Here is a 20,268-nt window from a genome sequence, read left to right on the forward strand (position 1 = left end):
GAATTATGTGGCAAGAAGGCGACAAGTTGCTATGCCAGCAAGGGCTCCAGGAGGTCAGGTAAGACTTCCACTATCTCCTGATCTGGACATAGAGACATGTAATTGCCCAATTTCTCTTGCAAAGTCCATGCTCAGGGTCCCATTCTGAGAGTTTCTAGACAGAGAAATCCAAGAAGACATCTGGAAATGGGAGGAACTGTTTTCCCCTAGATGAGTCAGGGTTCTAGGAAAGTGGCTACATTTTGTGAGACTCCAAGACCAGGAATAGCACCAGGCCATGACAGAAAGTGCTTCAGGTAGTCTGGATAGGGCTTTAATGACCTCCTGATCTCAACACTGAGCTCTAAACTTGTGTCCCATTTCCCTTTTTCTCTTGGGGCAAACATAATGAAGGTCCAAGCCCTGCCAGGAAGGCCATGACTTCTACAACCTCCTGATCTCTGAACTACAGTTCTACAAACAGCCAGTAGATTTGGATTCGCACAGAATCAAATTTTTCATTAAGCATGATAAACCAGGGACACTTACCCATAGAAACAGGTGCATAAGAAACCCAGCACTTATTTTAGTTTTTCCATCCTCACAATCCAGAAGGCATACAAGTGCTTCTGTTTTGTAGAATGAGTGATAGAACAGCTTTTTCTATTATCTTTATTATTATTATCTTATCCCTGTGAGATCATAACTTGTTTACAGTTATGATACAGATAAAGTTGCACAGAGGGGAGGGACTCTGGAGGCAGCAGATTGCGGGGCCATCTGTGGATGTAGAATTGTCCTTTTCAAAATAGTAAGATAAAGTCTAGTCACTAAATAGCTATGTATGTACACACTTTGCATAGCTCAGTAGATATACTTGTAGGAATCTCATTAGATTTACTGCTAAATTACTGAGAATGGACAAGGCATAATGGGAAGTGAGGGCAGAATCTAATCGACTCCCCTTCAGAGCAAAGACAGGAGAAGGTTAGTCTCTGCCCGGTTCACTGAAGCTTCAGTAAATGCTATAACTTTGGAAAGACGAAGATGAGCAACACAATGGGGCACATTTACTAAGGGTCCGCAGCCGCGAATCCGTCGGGTTTTTCCCGAATATTTCTGCTTTGCGCTGTATTTCACGGAATTGTGGCGCACGCGATCGATTTTTGGCGCAATCGCGCCGATTTTCACGCGACAGAAATCGGGGGGCCTGGCCACCGGACAACCCGAAGGATTCGGAAAAATCGTGGAATTTAAAAAGCCATTTGTGTCGCAAGATCAAGCACTCACATACACCAGAAAAAAGCAGGTGAACTCCGGCGGACCTCAGCGCAGCAGCGACACCTGGTGAATATCGGCGCACGGACCTTAGTGAATCCCAGCAGACCTGAATCAGCGCCGGAGAACCCGCCGCTGGATCGCGACTGGACCGGGTAAGTAAATGTGCCCCAATAAGTGAATAAGTGCATTGATCTGTTTGTTTTTTAAGGTGGAATCACATAAGAAAATTTAGTAAAAATCATTATGAAATCAGAGTTACACTTTAAACATTTGGTATTATACAATAGAATTAACATGATAACAAATTCTGTGCTTCAGAGATAGCAAATATGTTTGTTTTATTTTTTTAATGTTTTACTGTGTTTGCATAAAAAACACCTTATTGGAGAGAAGCTTTTGTGTCACCAAGCAATAATTTTTTTTTTCCATCGAAAGAGCAGTGCTGTGGCTTGTTTATTATGGGGTGAGATTTAGTTTTGTTAGATGCCATTTTAGGTTATTTCTCACTTTTTGATTGCTTTTTATTTAAATTTGGCAGGCACAAAGCACATAAATAAATAAATAACACTTTTGGTGTTTGTTGATACTATATACTATACATAATTATTAATAATCTCTTTATTTATATAGCGCACACAGATTACGCAGCGCTATACAGAGCTTGCCAAATTGGTCTCTGTCCTGAATGGGGCTCACAATCTAATCAACCTACCAGTATGTTTTTGGAGTGTGGGAGGAAACCGCAGGAAACCCACGACTGAGAAAGCATACAAACTCTTTGCAGATGTTGGCCCTGTAACTTGAACCCAGGTCTCCGGTGCTGCAGGACTGTAATGCTAACCACTTAGCCACCGTGATGTCCTATTTGTTTGGTCTAAATTGTTATGAGCATGGTACTACCTGCTTCATGAGTCTTTTATAAAATAATTTATTTAATCAGTAAAGTATAAGGAAGAAAAGGGCAATTGATTTTATTTTCAATTTTACTTTTTACATATTTTTTAATGTTATTAAACTTTTTTTTACATCCCACTGGGGAACTTGTACATGCGATATGTTATCTTTCATATTGCAGTGTAGTTTACTGTCATTCTAACAGCCAAATCAACCCTCCTCCACCACAACAACCTGTGATCATTTTTCAGCAGTTGCCAAGGGGAACCTTGTTCCCTTTGTCCAGATTCTTAGACACCACTATCATCATTGACCGACGTGTTAAAATCTCGATCTCATCTTGAATTTAAAATTGACTGTTTTCTTCTACACTATTGATTTTGATCATTTGGTTAAAAGTTTAGTATAAACTATAATATTTTGAAGAAGTCTTAACAGGAGTGGTTATGGTAGGAAAACCTCACAGAACGATACACTGAGCTGCACAGAAAATCATTTTTATTTATTTTTATCCTCTTTATTGTCTCTAATGCTTCCAAGCGTCTCCGAAAGGGTCATTGGATTTTGTTATATATTTCATCTTTTTTATGTGTGACTGTATTCATTTTCTAGGTTTATGCCAGTGACAGGCATTCATTAATGTAGGTTCTTGTGCTCTGTATGGAGCATGATCTATGATGGTTTCTTCCTATCTGCCAGGCTGATAAAGAGGTCTGTCATACACAGAGAGCTGATAAAGCTGTGCAGCCCAAAAGAGGCTCATGAGGGAAGACAAACATTTGCATTGTGCAGCTGAGACATCTGCAGGATGGTTTTGCAGGAGAATACTGGAAAGAATTTCTCTAGTGCTGAAAATAGTAGACGCAAACCCAAAACTGGAGAGCAGATCATTTTTCTCCCCATGCAGCAGTTCTCAGCAAACAGAAAATCCTACAGTATCTGAAAACAATAAGCAATATAAAACCTATAAAATATAGGTTACTGCATATAAGTGATGTACATGCTTCAACTGTATGATATCTATAGGAGGTTATCCTTTCCCTTGTCTGTTACTTGTATTGCACAGGCCATGCAATTCAATTTGCCTGTTTGGCAAAAAATACTATCCTAATCCATAAAACGTGATTTTATTAGTACCATAGTAAAAGGTAGTAGTGAAAAAACTGGACTTGAGACTGAAATTAACAGCAACAAGCAGTTCCCCAATTTCCCCACTGGTCCCAATCAGTAGCCAACCCAACCCTAGTCACATTCTAAATTGGGTTGGACAGCGGCGCGAAGGACAGTGGTGGCAGCCATTTTGTTTATTACAAATAATTCCCAAGGCAGTAAAAGTGATCATCCATACGAGTTGTAGCTACATCAATACATGTTTCTTGGACTCAACTTTTAGCTATGCATTTAATATTGGGACGTTTCCTGTGTTTGAAACATCTGTAAAGAGGTTTTCCATCTCTGTTCAAATTATATGCCATTTATAGATGATCAATAGGGGTGCAATAATACGTATAATCTTTATTTATGTAGCGCCATCATATTCTGTATTGCTTTACAAATTATAGGGAACATATACACATATAATCCTACATTACAGAGTACAAACAGTCATATGGAACAATAGGAGTGAGGACCCTGCTCACAAGAGCTTACAGTCTATGAGGATAAGGGGGTGACACAAGAGGTTGTATAATGGTCCAGCCATTCTTTATAAGGGAACAGAATGAAAATAATTTAAATAAATGCTGTGGCTTGACCTGGCCATCAGCCGCCATCTTATATACAGAGTCAAGGTCAATAGGACTACAGAGAAGCCTGGAGCTGGTGTTTGCTCAGGAATGTCATAGGTTTGCCTAAATAGATGGATTTTAAGAACACATTTGAAGCTTTGGTGGTTGGGTATAAGTCTAATAGCCTGGAGATCTGAGTGGGAGGTTCACACCTGTAATAGGGGTCATTCAGCTTCAATACACTACAGATGAAGCTGGAAGAACATGGTTCATCTTGTGAACAGGTAGTTGTTAGTTATGGGGCCAGAAAATCCCATTGAGTGTAGCACCTGTTATTAAAAATCCATAAGATATTGGTGATTTCCTTATTATATGTACTTTTAGCTATTAGTCCCTGTACATCACTAGATATTGTACGTTACCGCATTCCCTCTTGCCTTACTTTAATAAGAGTAAAATATTGTACACCTACCATTTCTATCAACAACCAGGCAAATTCAGTGACATGACATATTTTTGTATATTTTTGACATATGGTTGGATTTGATATAGACATGTATAAGACATGTAGTTTATGAGTGCTCATACAGTATATATAATATGAGAGGGTATCTTTTTATCCATTGTTGACCAGAAATCTGTTCCTGCTATAAATCTCAGTTTATATTTATAATTTAAAATACATTTCACAGGAATGGCACTGCCATTCGTCAAATTCTGGATTGTGAAATCCTGCGCCTTTCTATATACTTCTAAATTGATCTTCCGATACAGTAATTTTTTTCTTAGAAAATTATTTGTATGGTCAATCAATGATAATCTAAAATTTCAAGCCACCTTCATATTACTGGTATTTAGAAATACCTACAAAGCATCACATCTGTTCTTGTAAAAAAGGAAAGTTAATACTGTACTGCGGTTTCATTCTTATATTTACTTTCTGAGCAGAAAACATGGATTCAAGCTTTAATATCCAAGTGCTGGGATACGATTGTGGCCCGGAAGGCTGCCTTATGGCTCATATTTTCCCCAAATATTTGAATATTCACCTATATTTTAATTGGTCTTCCACTAAAAATTGGACATAGCAAGCTCATTTCTCAGAATACAACCACCCACAGAGCAACCATAATAGAGTCTGAAAGACATTGCCAGCCACAGGGCACGAAACCACAGACTCAAGCACAGTGCCTCAGTAACATTGTCAATCACAATAATATGGCCAGTCAAAGTGCCCTAATGACATTGTCCGATATAATGATGCCATAACAGAGCTAGCCACAGTAAACTGTGTAAACTTGTAATAATCCAGTGTAGAACTGAACTTAAATGTTACAGATAGTTGCAGAGGCCCCAAAACTGAATCGGCCATGTAAGAGTGCAACTCCTATGACAATGTCCCTCACATGGAGCTCACATCAGTGACAGTGGAATAAAATGCAATTTTAACATAACCGAGTAGAGAGACGTTTACAATTTCTATATTCCCCCTTGAAAACAGTCAACAGTCGCTCAGATAAACCAACAAACACACTGAGCTCTTAAAACAGTTTTGTGCCCTATCCAACCAATACCCACTTCATAGGCACTCATCTATTTATACAAGGTGCATCCCCGGGTAACATCCAATTCGGGATAGTTGCTAGTATATTCTTTTCTAACATTAATACCTGAGGAATAATGCATGCTAGAGTTGTAGGACATTTTGTATATTATTTTGTATATTATTTTGTATATTATTACAGTCCAAATACCAGCTAGAAAGTTAACTGTTCTGGAAAAGACAATTCTTTAATTCTGTTTATATATGGTGCAGTATTTACAGTGGGGCATGTGTAACAAACTTTTGGATTGCCTTTTTCTTTAACTTTTGAGACTCATTGTGCTTATGCTAATTTATGACTTTTTTTGCACCCAAAACAGTCTCCCCCTCAAAGTTTTCAGCAGTGTTCCCTAAGTTATTACCTGAATCCAGATGTGAAAGTTGCGGCTTTTTTAAAAAGTCAAAAATTTTGGTGCAAATTTTGGTGCAAATCTTTGGCTGCCCCTGACCAGGTGTAGAAATGAGCTTGGAACGGATTGTGACTTTTGGAGCCTTTTCACTAAATTCCCTAAAGAGCAAACGCCACATGTATCAATAAGGAAAAAATGCTTAGCTACATCTGACCAGCAGAAAAGACAGTCAAAGCCAGACAAGTGGCCCAGTAACAGTAATGTTCAAACCTAACGAAATCACACAATGGGAGGAATTTAACATACCTAGTCCAGCAGTTTTCTAGTGGACAATGCATGTAAAAAGTTTAATTTCCAACATTTTTATAGTTTTTCCGCAGCATTTTTTCAGAAAGTGTGTGTGATGGTGTGAGGGGCAGAGCAGGTGGCACGCTGTATTTACTATAGCCTCTGGTGGGAAACTGTTGGAGACTACAGCTGCAGGCTATTGCTTTCTTGCACACTTACTTACTGCCAAAGAGGAGTATTTTTTGGTGCATAAGCATGAGAATGAATCTAACATTCACACACTGAATAGAATCTGACTCTTTTCTCATTTGCTTCATGCAAATCTTTTAAAATCATTTATCAGATTTTAGAGAGGGGGGATGGAAGAGGGAAGATGAAAAAATTCTAAAAAAAAATTAGCCAAATGTGATAGGAACTGTCCATGAAAAAAATTGAATTGGACCCTCACCAAATTTGTGAAAAATTAAAAAAAAAAAAAGACTTCAAATCAAATCTTTGATGATTTGCTCTTCTCTTAACTTGGGCAAACGATAGAAGCCTCCGTTGCTTATTCTATATAGTCCATAACTTCATTGATGGAGTCTCCCTGTCCTTTTCCTTACCTGACTCTTATGCACATAATTGTCATTTATCACATCTGTGGGAATTGTTCCGGAAGTGAAGTCATGTGATTAACGCATAGCGGAAACTATTATTGGCATTGAAGAGAACATCACATGTTGCATCTGTTACATAAGTCACATTTTGGCTTAAATGTGCCGTTCATTTCCTTTTCACTTCTGTAGTTCTGGAAATATCAGTTTTTCAGTTTGTATCAGTAAACCACCTTGTCTTTTATCTTCTATAAATTTCAGTACATGCTCAGCAACAACTTCACTTATTGTAACTACAGTACTTACATACCAGAAAATATTCATTATGGTTTTATTTCCTTCTGTAAAAGTTATTTTACATAGTGTCTGGCCAGAGATAGGGGTCAGTACAGGATTATGACCTAGTAATTCTCGCCAAGTCAAGTGAAGCAGAAGAATTGCCTGTCTGCCAGGCTAGCCCCCACTTTAATTGGTAATGATAGCAGGTATTCTCAGTAAAGTCATTGCTGAAAGAAAACAAAAAGTATCCAATATAGTAATTTATTACCAGTCAGTGGGTTTTGCACACTGGGTTGTTTTACCCCTGCAGTGGCTAGAGAAAGCGAAAAGGTACTCTAACACTTAGCCGAAAATGGAAGCCCTGCTGCTAGTAGAGATGCATGGTGGTCAAATGATTGCCTATGCCATTAGCTTGGTAATGTTTTCTCTATTGTAAACTCCGATCCCTGAGCTCCTTGTGTGCATCAGCTGCAGATTGAAGGCTTTCTAGTTTCTGTTCTATTTGTGCTGCCAATCATTGCTCCGCTATCCACCAAGTGAATTTTAAGAAGCCAACTTTTTTCCCTTATTGACAGCCATCTGTTGAACAAGCTGTGAGCTCTGACACTCAGGAGAGAGACAGAGAAGTATGTTTTCATTTACGCTTTCAAGATGACTTTTTAATAAATGTGCTTACAGCTTAGTAGTTTTTTTTTTTTTTACACCTCTGCTATATTTTTATTTTATTTACCAATAATGTATTAAAAATGGATTACAAAGTAAAGCTGAAATTGTTTTAAATATATATTCTCCAATGAAATTGTATCTGGTTTACAAAAGCCATTTTGGCTGGGTAGAAGTCATGGAAATTGGGTAAATCCTTGTGCTGTATCTTTTCAGTAATTTCTATTTGCATCTTCTAGAGATGCAAAACAGTCTAGAATCCTGATTATATTACTGCTGACCATCTACGGTTTGCATGATATGGCTATTCAAATCTCACCCAAGAATAGCTAAGGTGGAAATGACGATTTGAAAGAGTTCTCCTGCAAAGGACTCATGTCCATGTATTTGCCATTACCCCTGAGGAAGTCACCTGATCGGTGACAATACGCGTGGGGTCTGCTCCATTTCCCTCTCCGTCTGATGCTGCCGGCTGCTATACTTGTGTCTTACCTATATTTGGATTATTGATCTTTCACATTTGGGTATTGTATCATCTAGCAGCAGGTATTTTGAGAACCAGGTTTTTTGTACTGGATATGCACTTGCACATATATTTTATGGATCTAGTCTTTTTACACCTGTTTTTTTCCATTTATTTAACACTTATTATTGCCATTTGGTTCACAGTCAGATTGTTGAGAGGGATTGTAGGGCTCACATGCCCTTTGGCAGCTACATATACCCTTACAAGTATATTTTTAAGTGTTTTTATATTCCTTTCTTGTTGTCTTGTGGTCATTCGTTTGTATATAAGAAATAATAAATATTATTACTTTGTCCAGTCCTGTGTTCGCATCCCACCTTTCCTTTCTTGTTTTGTTCATTGTGATATATAGGGATGCATGGACATGTTATTCACTTATTTGTACAGTAGTGCCCGCTTTTTCTTGTGTATTTGACATGGATACATTCAATGTACAGATTTTACTAATTATCATGGGCAGTCTAGTACAAATCCACCAAGATAGATAGATAGATAGACATATAGATTGGAATAGATTAGAACACACAGTGGATTACTTGCTGCTGCTTCTGACATAAAATGAAAACAAGCATTTGACCCAAATCATAAAGATGGCCTGGTATAGCTAATCACATTTAAAATTAATATAATTATCATGTATTGCCTCAAAAATTCAGAGCACACAAATGTTAGGGTTTACCCTTAAGTAAGCCAATTGGTGAAGCCATTGACTAACTGAAGGAATGAGAGAGAGCAGTAAAAAAAAACACTAATATCTTTCAAGGGTTGTCACCTTTCCAATAGCAGGTCATGTCTCACAAACATATTTTATCTTACTTTCCACCTAGTCCCCTTCCAGTACGCCAAAAAAGAATGCCATTACAGGAAGATCAAACTTGTCACATGGCAAGGAAACACTTGAAAGTGCAAAAGGTTGAAGGTTATTCACATCTTGACATTTAATTTAATTCATCTTCCATATACAAACATTTCTTTCTTTGGATTTTATTTATAACATGTACCTGTATGAAGATAATGGGGCAGATTTATCAACCTGTCTGAAAGTCAGAATATGTCTAGATGCCCATGGCAACCAATCACAGCTCAGCTTTCATTTTACTAGTGCTCATGAATATTTTAAAGGGGAGCTGTGATTGGTTGCCATGGGCAACTAGAAATATTCTGACTTTCAGATAGCTTGATAAATTTTCCCCAATGTCCCATAAATGTAGCCATACTATACCCTTAGAAATGAGGTTGTTGTATCTTGTTTCTAAGGGACAACATAGCTTAATTTAAGGGAAATTATCTATACACAGGTGCATTTTTTAAAATAATATGCAATTGAAGAAATGTATGTATATGGCAGATGAATTAAATTAAATGTGAATGATCAGAAGTAGAACTTTTGGTTAAGATACTGTCATGGGTGCCCCCGCAATCCTTGTCTCGGATTGCGTTCACACCCATGCCCTCCCCAGACCCGCACATACCCCTCCATACTCTGGCTCTAGTCCGGACTAGACCACCTTTGCATTTCCGCTCCCTAAAGCGCATCCCTAGGGCAATCCCTGGGGATTGGCGCTGGTCAGTTCTGGCTCTGCTATTTAATCCGTTGACTCCCATCATTCCCCGCCAGATCTTCAGCCATTTCCTGTGAAGTGAAAGCCCTCCTGTGCTCCTAGTATTCCCATGTCTCCTGACTGTTCCCCTGTTCCAGTCTGTTCCTGCTTTCCTGTTCCGTGTGCCTGCTCCCGTGTTCCTGCCATGTATTCCAGTGTTCCTTCCAGCGCTGTTCTCCCTCTGTCATCCCCGGGCTTGGACTGTGTCCTGCATTATTACCTTGGCTGCCACTGCAGGCTAATTGCACCTCTGGAATGACCTGGGGGAACCCTGCCGCAGCAAGACCATCCCGCTTTGCGGTGACCTCTGGTGAAGACCAGGTGCCACTTAGACACTCTGGTCACAGGTGCCGGCTGTGGTGGTCCAGAGGGTCCACTGACCCTGAACCTGACAGATACTAGAACTTCACAGTTCCATGTGCTGGAGATAAACATGTTTTATACACGGAGGCCTTGACTTGTGACTTACAAAATTCGAACATAGTCGGCCTTACGGTAAATTCACATGGCCGTCTGCCGGGACGTGAATGCGGCCGCATGTACGTCCCCATAGACGGCATAAGCGGCACGGCGGGGATACGTCGCCACACATGTGTTGCACCGATCCGGCCCGCACACCGCAAAAAGATAGAGCTTGCTCTATCTTTCGGCGAGTGTGCGGCCATGTGCAGCTGTTTTTTATGGAGGGAGGAGGGGCCACCTCCTCCTCCTCTCCAGCACACGGCAGTATGCCCGCACAGTGGGCATACAGCGTGTGAATGAGCCCTTAATGTTATGAATGATGGATGTGTGTAAACATTGCACAGGAATCATAAACACATTATTACAGAGTCTAAACTAGGTTACCTAAGATATGCAAACTCCAAAACACAATTACTATAAAGTCACAGCACACAAAATTGTCATGAGAACCAAAAATTCTCCAAGGTTCTCTCTAAGCAGAAAAGTTTACAGCCAATATATCAACTGAGTTGAGTAAAATGTGTTCATTTTTAAAGCAGAAATAAGGAGGGTATTTGTCTTCCTGAGTGATTGCTCTCAGTGCATTCAATAATAATCTTGAAAGAAATTTCTTTGAGAACAGTTATGTTTCAAGTCTATAAAGAAGAAATCACAATAGGGGAAATTCTGTGACTATAGCTGCAGGGAGAACTGGTCACATCCAAGAAAGCTGTCAACTCTGCTGGCAATGGCAAATCACTTGTGTTCACGCAGACATCTGTAAGTCACTACTACTGTGAGTCAAGATAGCCAAATAAAACTCCTATGGTTAAAACTGCTAGTGTTGAAAATATGAAATGCAGCTGGCTTGTTAAAGGTAACATATTATAGTCAGGACCCAATTGTTGAAAAACCTGGCATTGTACAGTGTATTAAGTTTGATTCATGCTGTTACAGTTTGGAAGCTTTTTCTTCAATGTTACTTTTTATTTGAGCGCTTCCTGCCCTTGGACACGGGAACAAATACTGAGTCAGTGCCGTTTTAGAAGTGGTGTATAAAGAAATTATTTATTGAGCCAGTGCTTAAACCGTATACAGTGAATACTAAATAATGCAGAACAATTATAAGGAAAGGATTAGTTCCTGTAATATAATTATAATTTGAGGATTAACTGGTTCTATAGTAAGATTCTAGTCTTTGAAAAAAACAAACACTAAACATGCTAATTTGTATGGTATTATAAAAATATATTACTACCTATTTTCTTTATTATGCAGAACTGCTTTTGTATCAGCCAATCTTTGATTGAAAAGAGAATGACTAAAACCTCGATTAGTTTGGTTGAATTTTGGTGCACATTGTAGACCAAGTAAAAGTAGGTCTAAAGTAGGAACAGCCAGTCTAATCCTAAACCAGAATTCATCATCACAGTGATAATCTGACGCAGCAAAAGACAAGTGATTTGCAGCTAGAAACTGGCGGAGCCTGAGACACATTGTTAAATACCCCCAATATGTGACAACAATAGCAGTAGAATAGCAGGTTTTTGAAGCTTCCAGCTTTTCATTGGGCCGCAGGTAAAATTAGGATGTACTAATGCAGCACATAAGCGAAAAAATTAAATATTTTTTTTTGTACTTTTTGTCAAAGATTATTTTACTCCATAATCCAGAGGACCCATTTAATGAATTCCAAATATATTTGTATTGAAAGTATTCAGACCAATTAAAATTTTTCATTTTATGTTTCATTGCAGCCAATTGGTAAAATCAAGTATTTGCTCATTAATGTACACTCTACACCACATCTTGACAGAAAAACAACAGAAAAGTAGATATCTTTGCAAATTTTGAGATGATTCTACTCCTTCATTGGAATCCAACTGTGTTTAATTAAACTTATTGGACTTATTAACCTCTCTATATATGACCTCACAGCTCACAGTGCATGTCAGAGCAAATGAGAATCATGAGGTCTACGGAACTGCCCAAGGAGCTCAGAGACAGAACTGTGGCAAGGCAAAGATCTGGCCAAGCTTACAAAATAATTTCTGCAGCACTCAAGGTCCCTAAGAGAACATTGGCCTCCATAATCCTTAAAGTTTTGACTGTCCATACAATCTAAGCAATTGTGGGAGAAGAACCTTGGTGAGATACGTAAATAAGAACCCCAGGATCTATGTGGCTGAACTCCTGAGCTGCAGTAGGATAATAGGAGAAAGTTCCATAAAGTCAACTAGCACTGCAGGCCACCGCCAGTTAGGGTTTTTATGAGTAGTCCATAAAACCCCATAAAATCAGTGCAAGACATATGAAAGCCTACATACAGTATGCAGAAAAAATGCATAAAGGACTCCCAGACTATGAGAAATAAGATTCTCTGGTCTGATGAGACATAGATTTTTGGTGTTTATTCTAAGGAGTATGTATGGAGGAAACCAGGTACTGCTCACTGCTCATTCATAGCAGCATCAGTTTTTCAGCTGCAGGGACAGGAGGACTGGTGGCAATTAAAGAAAAGATGAATGCTGCCAAGTCCTGAGATATCCTGCATTAAAACCTCTTCCAGAGTGCTCCGGACCTCAGACTGGGCTGAAGGTTCGCCTTCCAACAAGATAATGACCCTAAGCACACTGCTAAAATAAATAAGTCGTAGCTTCAGAATAACTCTATGACCATTGTTGACTGGCCCAGCCAGATCTCCGACCTAAACCCAACTGAGCATCTCTGGAGATACTTGAAAATGGCTTTCACTAACATTCACCATCCAACCTGAGGGAACTGCAGATGCTCTGCAAGGAAGAGGCAGAGGATCCCCAAATCCAGATGTGAACAACTTGTTGCATCATTCCCAAGAAGACTCATGACTGTACTAGCTCAATAGGTGCTTCTACTCATTACTGAGCAAAAGGGCTGAATACTTACGACCATGTGATATTTCAGTTTTACTTGTTCAATAAATTAGCAAAAATATCTACATTTCAGTTTTTCCTGTCCAGAAGGGTACAGAGTGCATATTAGTGAGAAGAATTAAGATTTTTTGATCTTAACAATTGGCTACTAAGAAGCAAAGTGTGAAAATTTAAAGGGGCCTGAATAATTCCCATACACACTGTAAGATATGTTTTACATATTCCCAATGCAGAATGGCAAAAGACAAGTTGTACCCAACTCATGAAATTACAGGGAGCATAAATCTCTGGATAAAAGACTCAAGCGTTACACATATCTTACACTATTTATGTACATCCAGACAATATATCTTTATAACATGTTAAAGGACATGGTTGGGCAGAGGGAGAAAAAGCCTGGGACTGATGACCTGGTGTTTGTGTTTCAGCATACGGGTACCGCAACACTCCAGAAAATCAGGGGAGAAAAGCACAGAATCAAGGGGATAATCAACAATCAATGGGGTTTTACAGGGGTGGGAATGCAGTCCTTTAGGAGGCATAATGCCACCTCAAGATCTGATTCTATTTTATACTGTTAGGCCTATTCTAGATGACGCCTGGAGAATGCCCTCCAGCACTCTTAGGAACCCTGCTTTTTCTAACAGGTGCATCCACAGAATGTTACTGTAAGATCCACACTATAAAGTCCTCCTGTGTTAGAAGAATGTGAATTATGGTGGCGTTGTCTTTTCAGAGACACTTGTCAGTGGCCTGTGTGAACATGCACTTGGTTTGCTGGCTGATTTGGCATTGATTGCACCTCACCCTTATCCTCCTGCAGTCTGCCGTGTCCTGAAACAGTTAATGTTTTGATTGACAGTCTTCTTCTCCTATCAGCAGGAGCAGCCTCCTAAAAGTGTTTGGTTTTATGCATCAGCTGCATCTGTAATCTGAGATTTTATAGAACTGACAGGATGTGTTCTCTTTGAATATTATAAGAAATCTACCACTTACAAAATCACATTGTAAACCAAGCACACTACATTTAGAAATTGTCTTTCTAATTTATCCAAATTATCACAAATTAGATAATACTACCTTTCTATCTAACCCCTCTCTTGGATTCAGCAATGTCTGACAGCTACTGATGTCACTTAGCTCTCAAGAACGCTTGCGCATGCGCGGTGGGCTCCCTCACTACTCTCCCTCTCACAGTGCAAGTGCAGATGCCTGTTGTGGGAGGGCAGGGATTGAGGAGGTCGACTACTCATGTGCAAGTGTACTACAATACTACATGCAAATGTCAGATATAAACTAAAAAATTTGGACTGAACCCTGCTCACAACATTTTTTATTATTGACCACACTTCCAACTGATAATATTTGTCAATATTTAAAATATTTTATATCTAACTGGACCATGTTCTGCAAGCCCTCTGTGAACATTTCAACTTCCTCCAGGGATAAAATATATTTGTTTATAGTTAGTAACTTTTCATGATGCTCTTAGAGCACTGACCTAACCAGAATTATGTTGATAAGTAAGTGCACTAAATAAAATTTGGAAAAAATTTACATACAGAAAACTTCACTTTTATATTACTGTTTTTAATCTTAGATAATGGTAAATAAGAAAAAACTAAAAAAAAATTATTAAGTAATTCAATTTTCCAATTTTATAATGTCCTGGTATTTTTAAATAGAAGGACACAATAACATATTTATAGGATACTCACCTTTGTCTTCAGATTTCTTATTAAATGCATACCCTTTTCAATGGTCAGTTTACCAATTACCAGTTTAATATTGACTATGTAAAATTATTTTAATCCTAGGGTATTGATTTTAGCTACTTCTCAAGCCCATTTACAGTCATGCCAGTGAGATCTACATATAACATCAGTCTACATTTACTTCTATTCGACCTGGAAAAAGTTTTAGAACTTTTACAATGCTCTCAAGCCAATGGACTGAAGTCAGCAAACTCTTTCCATAGCTACGATGCTCTAAAAACAGCTAAGAGTTCCTCTGAGAAAAGACCTTTGACACTAAAAAGAAATAAAACTGCCGGATCATTGTATCAGATGGACGGCCAAGTCTCTGAATCCACCACTAAAGAAAATATCAGTCGACTTCTTGAAGAAAGTAGTGGCATCAAAAGGCACAAGAAGTTCAAAAGTACCAAGAAAAACAAAGGCCAGTCTGCAGGAAAAATAGATGTGAACATGGTAACAGATGCTGCAAAGCTCCTGCTCTCCTGCCTCTTACCTTGGGGCATAGACAAAGAACTGGACAATTTTTGCATTAGGCACTTGGACATCCTTAAGCTTCAAGGATCAGTCACATTTGGAGTGATATCAGGCATAGATCACTTGTGCTTGATGTTACCTGGATGGAATCAAATAAACCATGACATGACTGAAGAACATTCACATCACAATCTGTTGTCAAAGAAAGTGATTGAACTGTCTGCCAAATATTCTCTTGCTGCACAGAAACAACACAACAAAAAGGATAGACTGGAGAGCTCCATCACAAATGCAGTAGGACTTCATACTCTTCTACACTTCCTCAAAAAGTTGTTATATGTCAGTAAGTCGCTGAGGATGGATTTGATTTCAAAATGTAGCAGTCAATCTGGCAAGTAAGTAAATACAGGTATAGTAAATTATATATATCATTTTTTATTTTGTCTGTATTGGGATACCATACAAAAACACATGTCCCAAACTGCAGGAACACAACTTTGTAAACATTTTAGTTTTGTGAATTTTTACACAGTGTAACAAACAGGCTGGAAACAAATGGAATAGGAAGATCTATACTGCACACTGAGCTATATGCATATTTGCATACTGAAGTTTGCAAATATGTTTTCCAAGGTGTTCAATGAAAAACAATGCCTCCTTTTGCTACCTTGAAAGGCAACTCCCTTAACACCAAGCATGACCTACAAGTAGTCTAATAACATGAGGTGGGATTAAGCCAAACCAGTATATCTATTCTGGTAGATGTACTGGTTTGGCTTAATTCCTCATCATGTTTCCAATTACCCTGTGGTGTAAACAATTATTTAGCAAATTCAGTGTTTATACCAAAATCTTTATTAACACTCTCTCTCTCTCTCTCTCTCTCTCTCTCTCTCTCTCTCTCTCTCTCTCTCTCTCTATATATATATATATATATATATATATATATATATATATGTACAAAATCCAAATCCCATTACCCACATTAACCCAAAATACTTAAATCCACCCCACAATACACATGCAAGCATCAATACACATAGATATAAAGTTCCTTCCACTAAACTTACTTCCATAGAATAGAGTGATTAGAGGGGAAAGGGAGAAGTATGTAAGAGAGGTTAACAAGAAAAAGGGAAGGGATACAAATACTCAGTCAACAGTCAGTAAGGGAAGTTGAATGGAAGTTGTCTGTTTCAGGGGTCATCTTGGATGGTCTTTCCTCCTGGTAGCAAGGTCTGTCTTCCCTCATTGTAGTCTTAGAAAGGATCCCATGCTTTCCTTCCCAACCCTCAACTCCAAGACCCTTTTAAACCTATCCTTTGCGTTTTCTCTGAAGTTGCTAGGAAACAGATGTTTTAATCACACAATACTGTAAAAGTCCAGGACAAAGTGTGTACTCATCCGTTGACTCCTGTTCCTGAGAAAGCCACAGTTGAATATTTTTCTATGGGATATGATAGCCTTCTAAGGTCAGCCAAGGTACCCATATGGGTAAACAGGTGGATCAAATTTATAATAGTCAGAAACCATAACCAAGCAACTGAACAACAAGATTTAACAATAATCTTTTTTTACTTATAGCGCCATCATATTCCATAGCACTTTACAAATCATAGGAGACAATTAAATACATACAGCACCAACAAGTACAAACGATAGGAGTGAGGGGCCTGCCCACGAGAGCTTAGTCTATGAAGATGAAAGAGGAGACACAAGAGGTATAAGAGATTGTATAATGGTCCAGCCATTCTTTATAAGGGAACAGAAGGAAATAATTTAATAAATAAAAATGCTGCTGCTTGAATCAACCATCAGCCGCCATCTTATATACAAAGTCAATGGGACTGCAGAGAAGCCTGGAGCATGGTATATATCTGGTGTTTGCCTGATAACAGACAGGAGATAGGACATAGGATGAATTAGTAAAGAGAGAGCTGGGATCTCACACAGTTAGTGAGTGTGATAGGCTTGCCTAAAGAGATGGGTTTGAGCATGTTTCAAACTTTAGAGGTTGGGTATTAGTCTGAGAGTCCGGGAAAAGACATTCCAGAGAATTGGTGATTTAACAGATTACAGCCGACCATGTAAGGTCAGAGAAGTTTTTAAACATCAAGATCATTAATTAAGCTATAAGAACTTGGCAGTGCTGGTAATCAGAATGGGAAACAGAAGCAGTCAGTATTCTACTCTTACAAACCAGAAAATATAATAATCTGAAACAAACTTGCTCTCAGTTTTGATGAATTGATGATATTTTACCTTAAAGTGGACCTACCACCACGATTCTCCGGCCTCGGAGCTATGGCCGCACAACTGTAGGCCTGCGTTCTGCGCATGCACAGAACGCCGGGTACACAGATGAGGGCGTGCAGCTACGAGGGCTATCCTCACATCCCATTCATCCACCTACCACCCGATCGACCTTTATAGGTAGAATCGTGGTGGTAGGTCTCCTTTAAAGGGGTATTCCCATTTAAGAAAAATAATGTTATTGTTTGTTTTATGAAAAGTTATACAGTTTTCCAATATACTTTCTGTATCAATTGCTCACAACTGTCTAGATCTCTGCTTGCTGTCATTCTATAGAAAGTTTCTATGTTTAATACCAGTGGAGTCTGACAAATCTGACCATGGTCACACAGGTGCATGGCTCGTTTTATCACACAGCTGTGTGATCATAGTCAGATTTCTGTCCACTAGAAGTACACACAGAAGCAACCAGAGAGTGTAATTGTTGAAATAAATGAATGGCTTATAATGTCATTTTATGCTTCTATAAACCTAGATTACATGTTTCTTTGCAGTCAGGAGAAAATGGAGCCTAGTCGTGGAAAATGGAAAAGCACAGAGCATTTTAGTTCCTCATTTCCTACTTTTGCAGACATCTTACAGGGTATGTGAGCCAATGAAGTAAAGATTAATGGCGATGTACGTCTGTTTTAAAGAACAGTTTCCAACTTTTCAGTGGTTTAAGACAACATGCCAGTTTCTATTGTTAACACTTATCACTGCTTGTCTATGCTATCCTAAACCTATGCACATTGCATAACTAATGTCAAATGTATCTAAAGGAAATCTACCATGAAAATCAAAAGCCTGATAAACCAGGGGCGTCTTCTTCTTATATTTGCTTTATCTGTGCAATAGCATGTCTTACCTTCCCTCAGTCTGCTGTAATCTCCCACAGCTGGAAGGGGGGGGGGGGTGCTCTGCATAGTGTAACAGCCAGTGAAACTCCTGCATTTGCATAATTTTAAAAGTTGATTTTAGAAGGTAGGAGGCCATGGATAAGAAATACAAGAAGCTTACCACAGTCATGGTTCCTGAGTAAGTGTCCCTGATTTATCATGATGGATTTTTATTTCCTTTAAGGTACATACTGATGGCAGCTATCACATTAGAAACTGGCATGTTGTTTTAAACAGTTGACCTCCATGACACTTAATTTATTCATATATAATACCCTCCATAATTACTATAAAACATGTTGTTTATTTCTCTGTTCTAACTATTAAATATGTATAATGCACTTATTTATCCACTTAGATAAAAATGGCTCCAGTTTTCCTGATCCAGAAAATGTTTTCATAGTTAAAATAGTTTCTACCTGGAAGGATCAATCAGTACAGGTAAGTCTTTCGTTACAGAGACAAATGATTAAGTCTGGAGACAGATTATAACAGGGGTTCAATATCAGTACTTATTCAAAATTATTAATTATTAGGATGTGGATTTTCAACAGTCATGTGTTACTTTAGCCATTCTGCTTTGCTGAGTTTAAGGGATTGTAGATTTCACCCTTTACTCCCATATAGGGATGTGTTATTTGCATCCCCAAATTGTAAAACCTGCAGGGGTCATGTAAGATTAAATGTAGTACTAGAAGGAGAAGCGCTGTATGATCATGTGATTGTCATATGCACTGACTGACCCATTTGGGAGGGTAAGGTATGATTTTGACCGTGCATGAGCATAAGGAAATCATATATCACAAATGATACTTTATGCTACTTTCAATCTAGGTAACAGAGGCGATGCAAGCAGTCCTACTAGCAGAAGTCAGAAAATGGATGGACGCTATGAGACAAAATGTAGTCGTTACTCAGCCACTTTCTGTGGTGGATAACAGATGCCTTCCACAGCCATCAAACATGGAACAATCCTCCAATTTTGAGCAGTTGTTTCAGGAAACATCACCACAAAGTAAGTCGGAAGGTAAGACAAAAATGTGTTTCCTTACAAATGTAAATATTTTTTATACCTCTCTGCAAGGTTAAAGTAGTTTACTTAATTAATAGTATTAATAGTATAATTATTTAAATAATTGGTCTAATCTTGATTCTCATATGTTGGGCATGTTGCACAAACATAGTTAAAACCTAATAAAAGAATATGGGATTGAGAGGAGAGGGCCATAGGAGGTGGGTTAGGATTGCCTCATGGCTTTAGCTGGAGTACGGAGACCCTGGAGCTCTTTAGGATAATCTGCATAAGAATTAAAGTAATATTTTTTTATCAAAGTTTTGATTCAGGTAAAAAAATTGAAAGTCCTCTTTACTCCATATCCCAATATAGCAACGTTTCCGCTCGGTGTGAGCTTGATCAAGGCTCACACCGAGCCAAAACATTGCTGTATTGGGATATGGAATTAAGAGGGCTATCAATTTTTATACCGGCATCAAGTGGAGTGCTTCACTTTTTTCACTTCTTATGTATATATATGTATAGTATGTTTATATAATGAGTATATTAAGAAAGGAATTGCATAGTTTTCTTTTACATGTGTTCCTTTATTTAAAGGAGTTGCCTTTACATTTTGATTCATGCCATATTCTTAGAAATAGGTTAATAATTGATGTTGGGTTGAAACCGCATTGGATCCCACATTGATCAGCTG

General features: G+C 38.5%; 1 protein-coding gene across 6 annotated transcripts in view; it reads left to right on the plus strand.

Annotated features, from left to right (window-relative positions):
• The window catches only part of WDR72 (WD repeat domain 72), a 135,826-nt gene that overhangs the window by 75,881 nt on the left and 39,677 nt on the right, over positions 1-20,268 (plus strand). For 5 of the 6 annotated variants that reach the window (XM_072148193.1, XM_072148189.1, XM_072148192.1 and 2 more), the window contains 4 exons: positions 14,955-15,763; positions 18,176-18,264; positions 18,918-19,000; positions 19,394-19,586. In XM_072148193.1, coding sequence (XP_072004294.1) covers positions 14,955-15,763; positions 18,176-18,264; positions 18,918-19,000; positions 19,394-19,586 — 1,174 coding nt within the window. The remainder of the gene's footprint in view (positions 1-14,954; positions 15,764-18,175; positions 18,265-18,917; positions 19,001-19,393; positions 19,587-20,268) is intronic. The other variant, XM_072148190.1, reaches the window with a different exon arrangement.

The sequence above is a fragment of the Engystomops pustulosus genome, chromosome 4 (assembly GCF_040894005.1).
Source record: "Engystomops pustulosus chromosome 4, aEngPut4.maternal, whole genome shotgun sequence".
NCBI classification, from domain to species: Eukaryota; Metazoa; Chordata; class Amphibia; order Anura; family Leptodactylidae; genus Engystomops; species Engystomops pustulosus.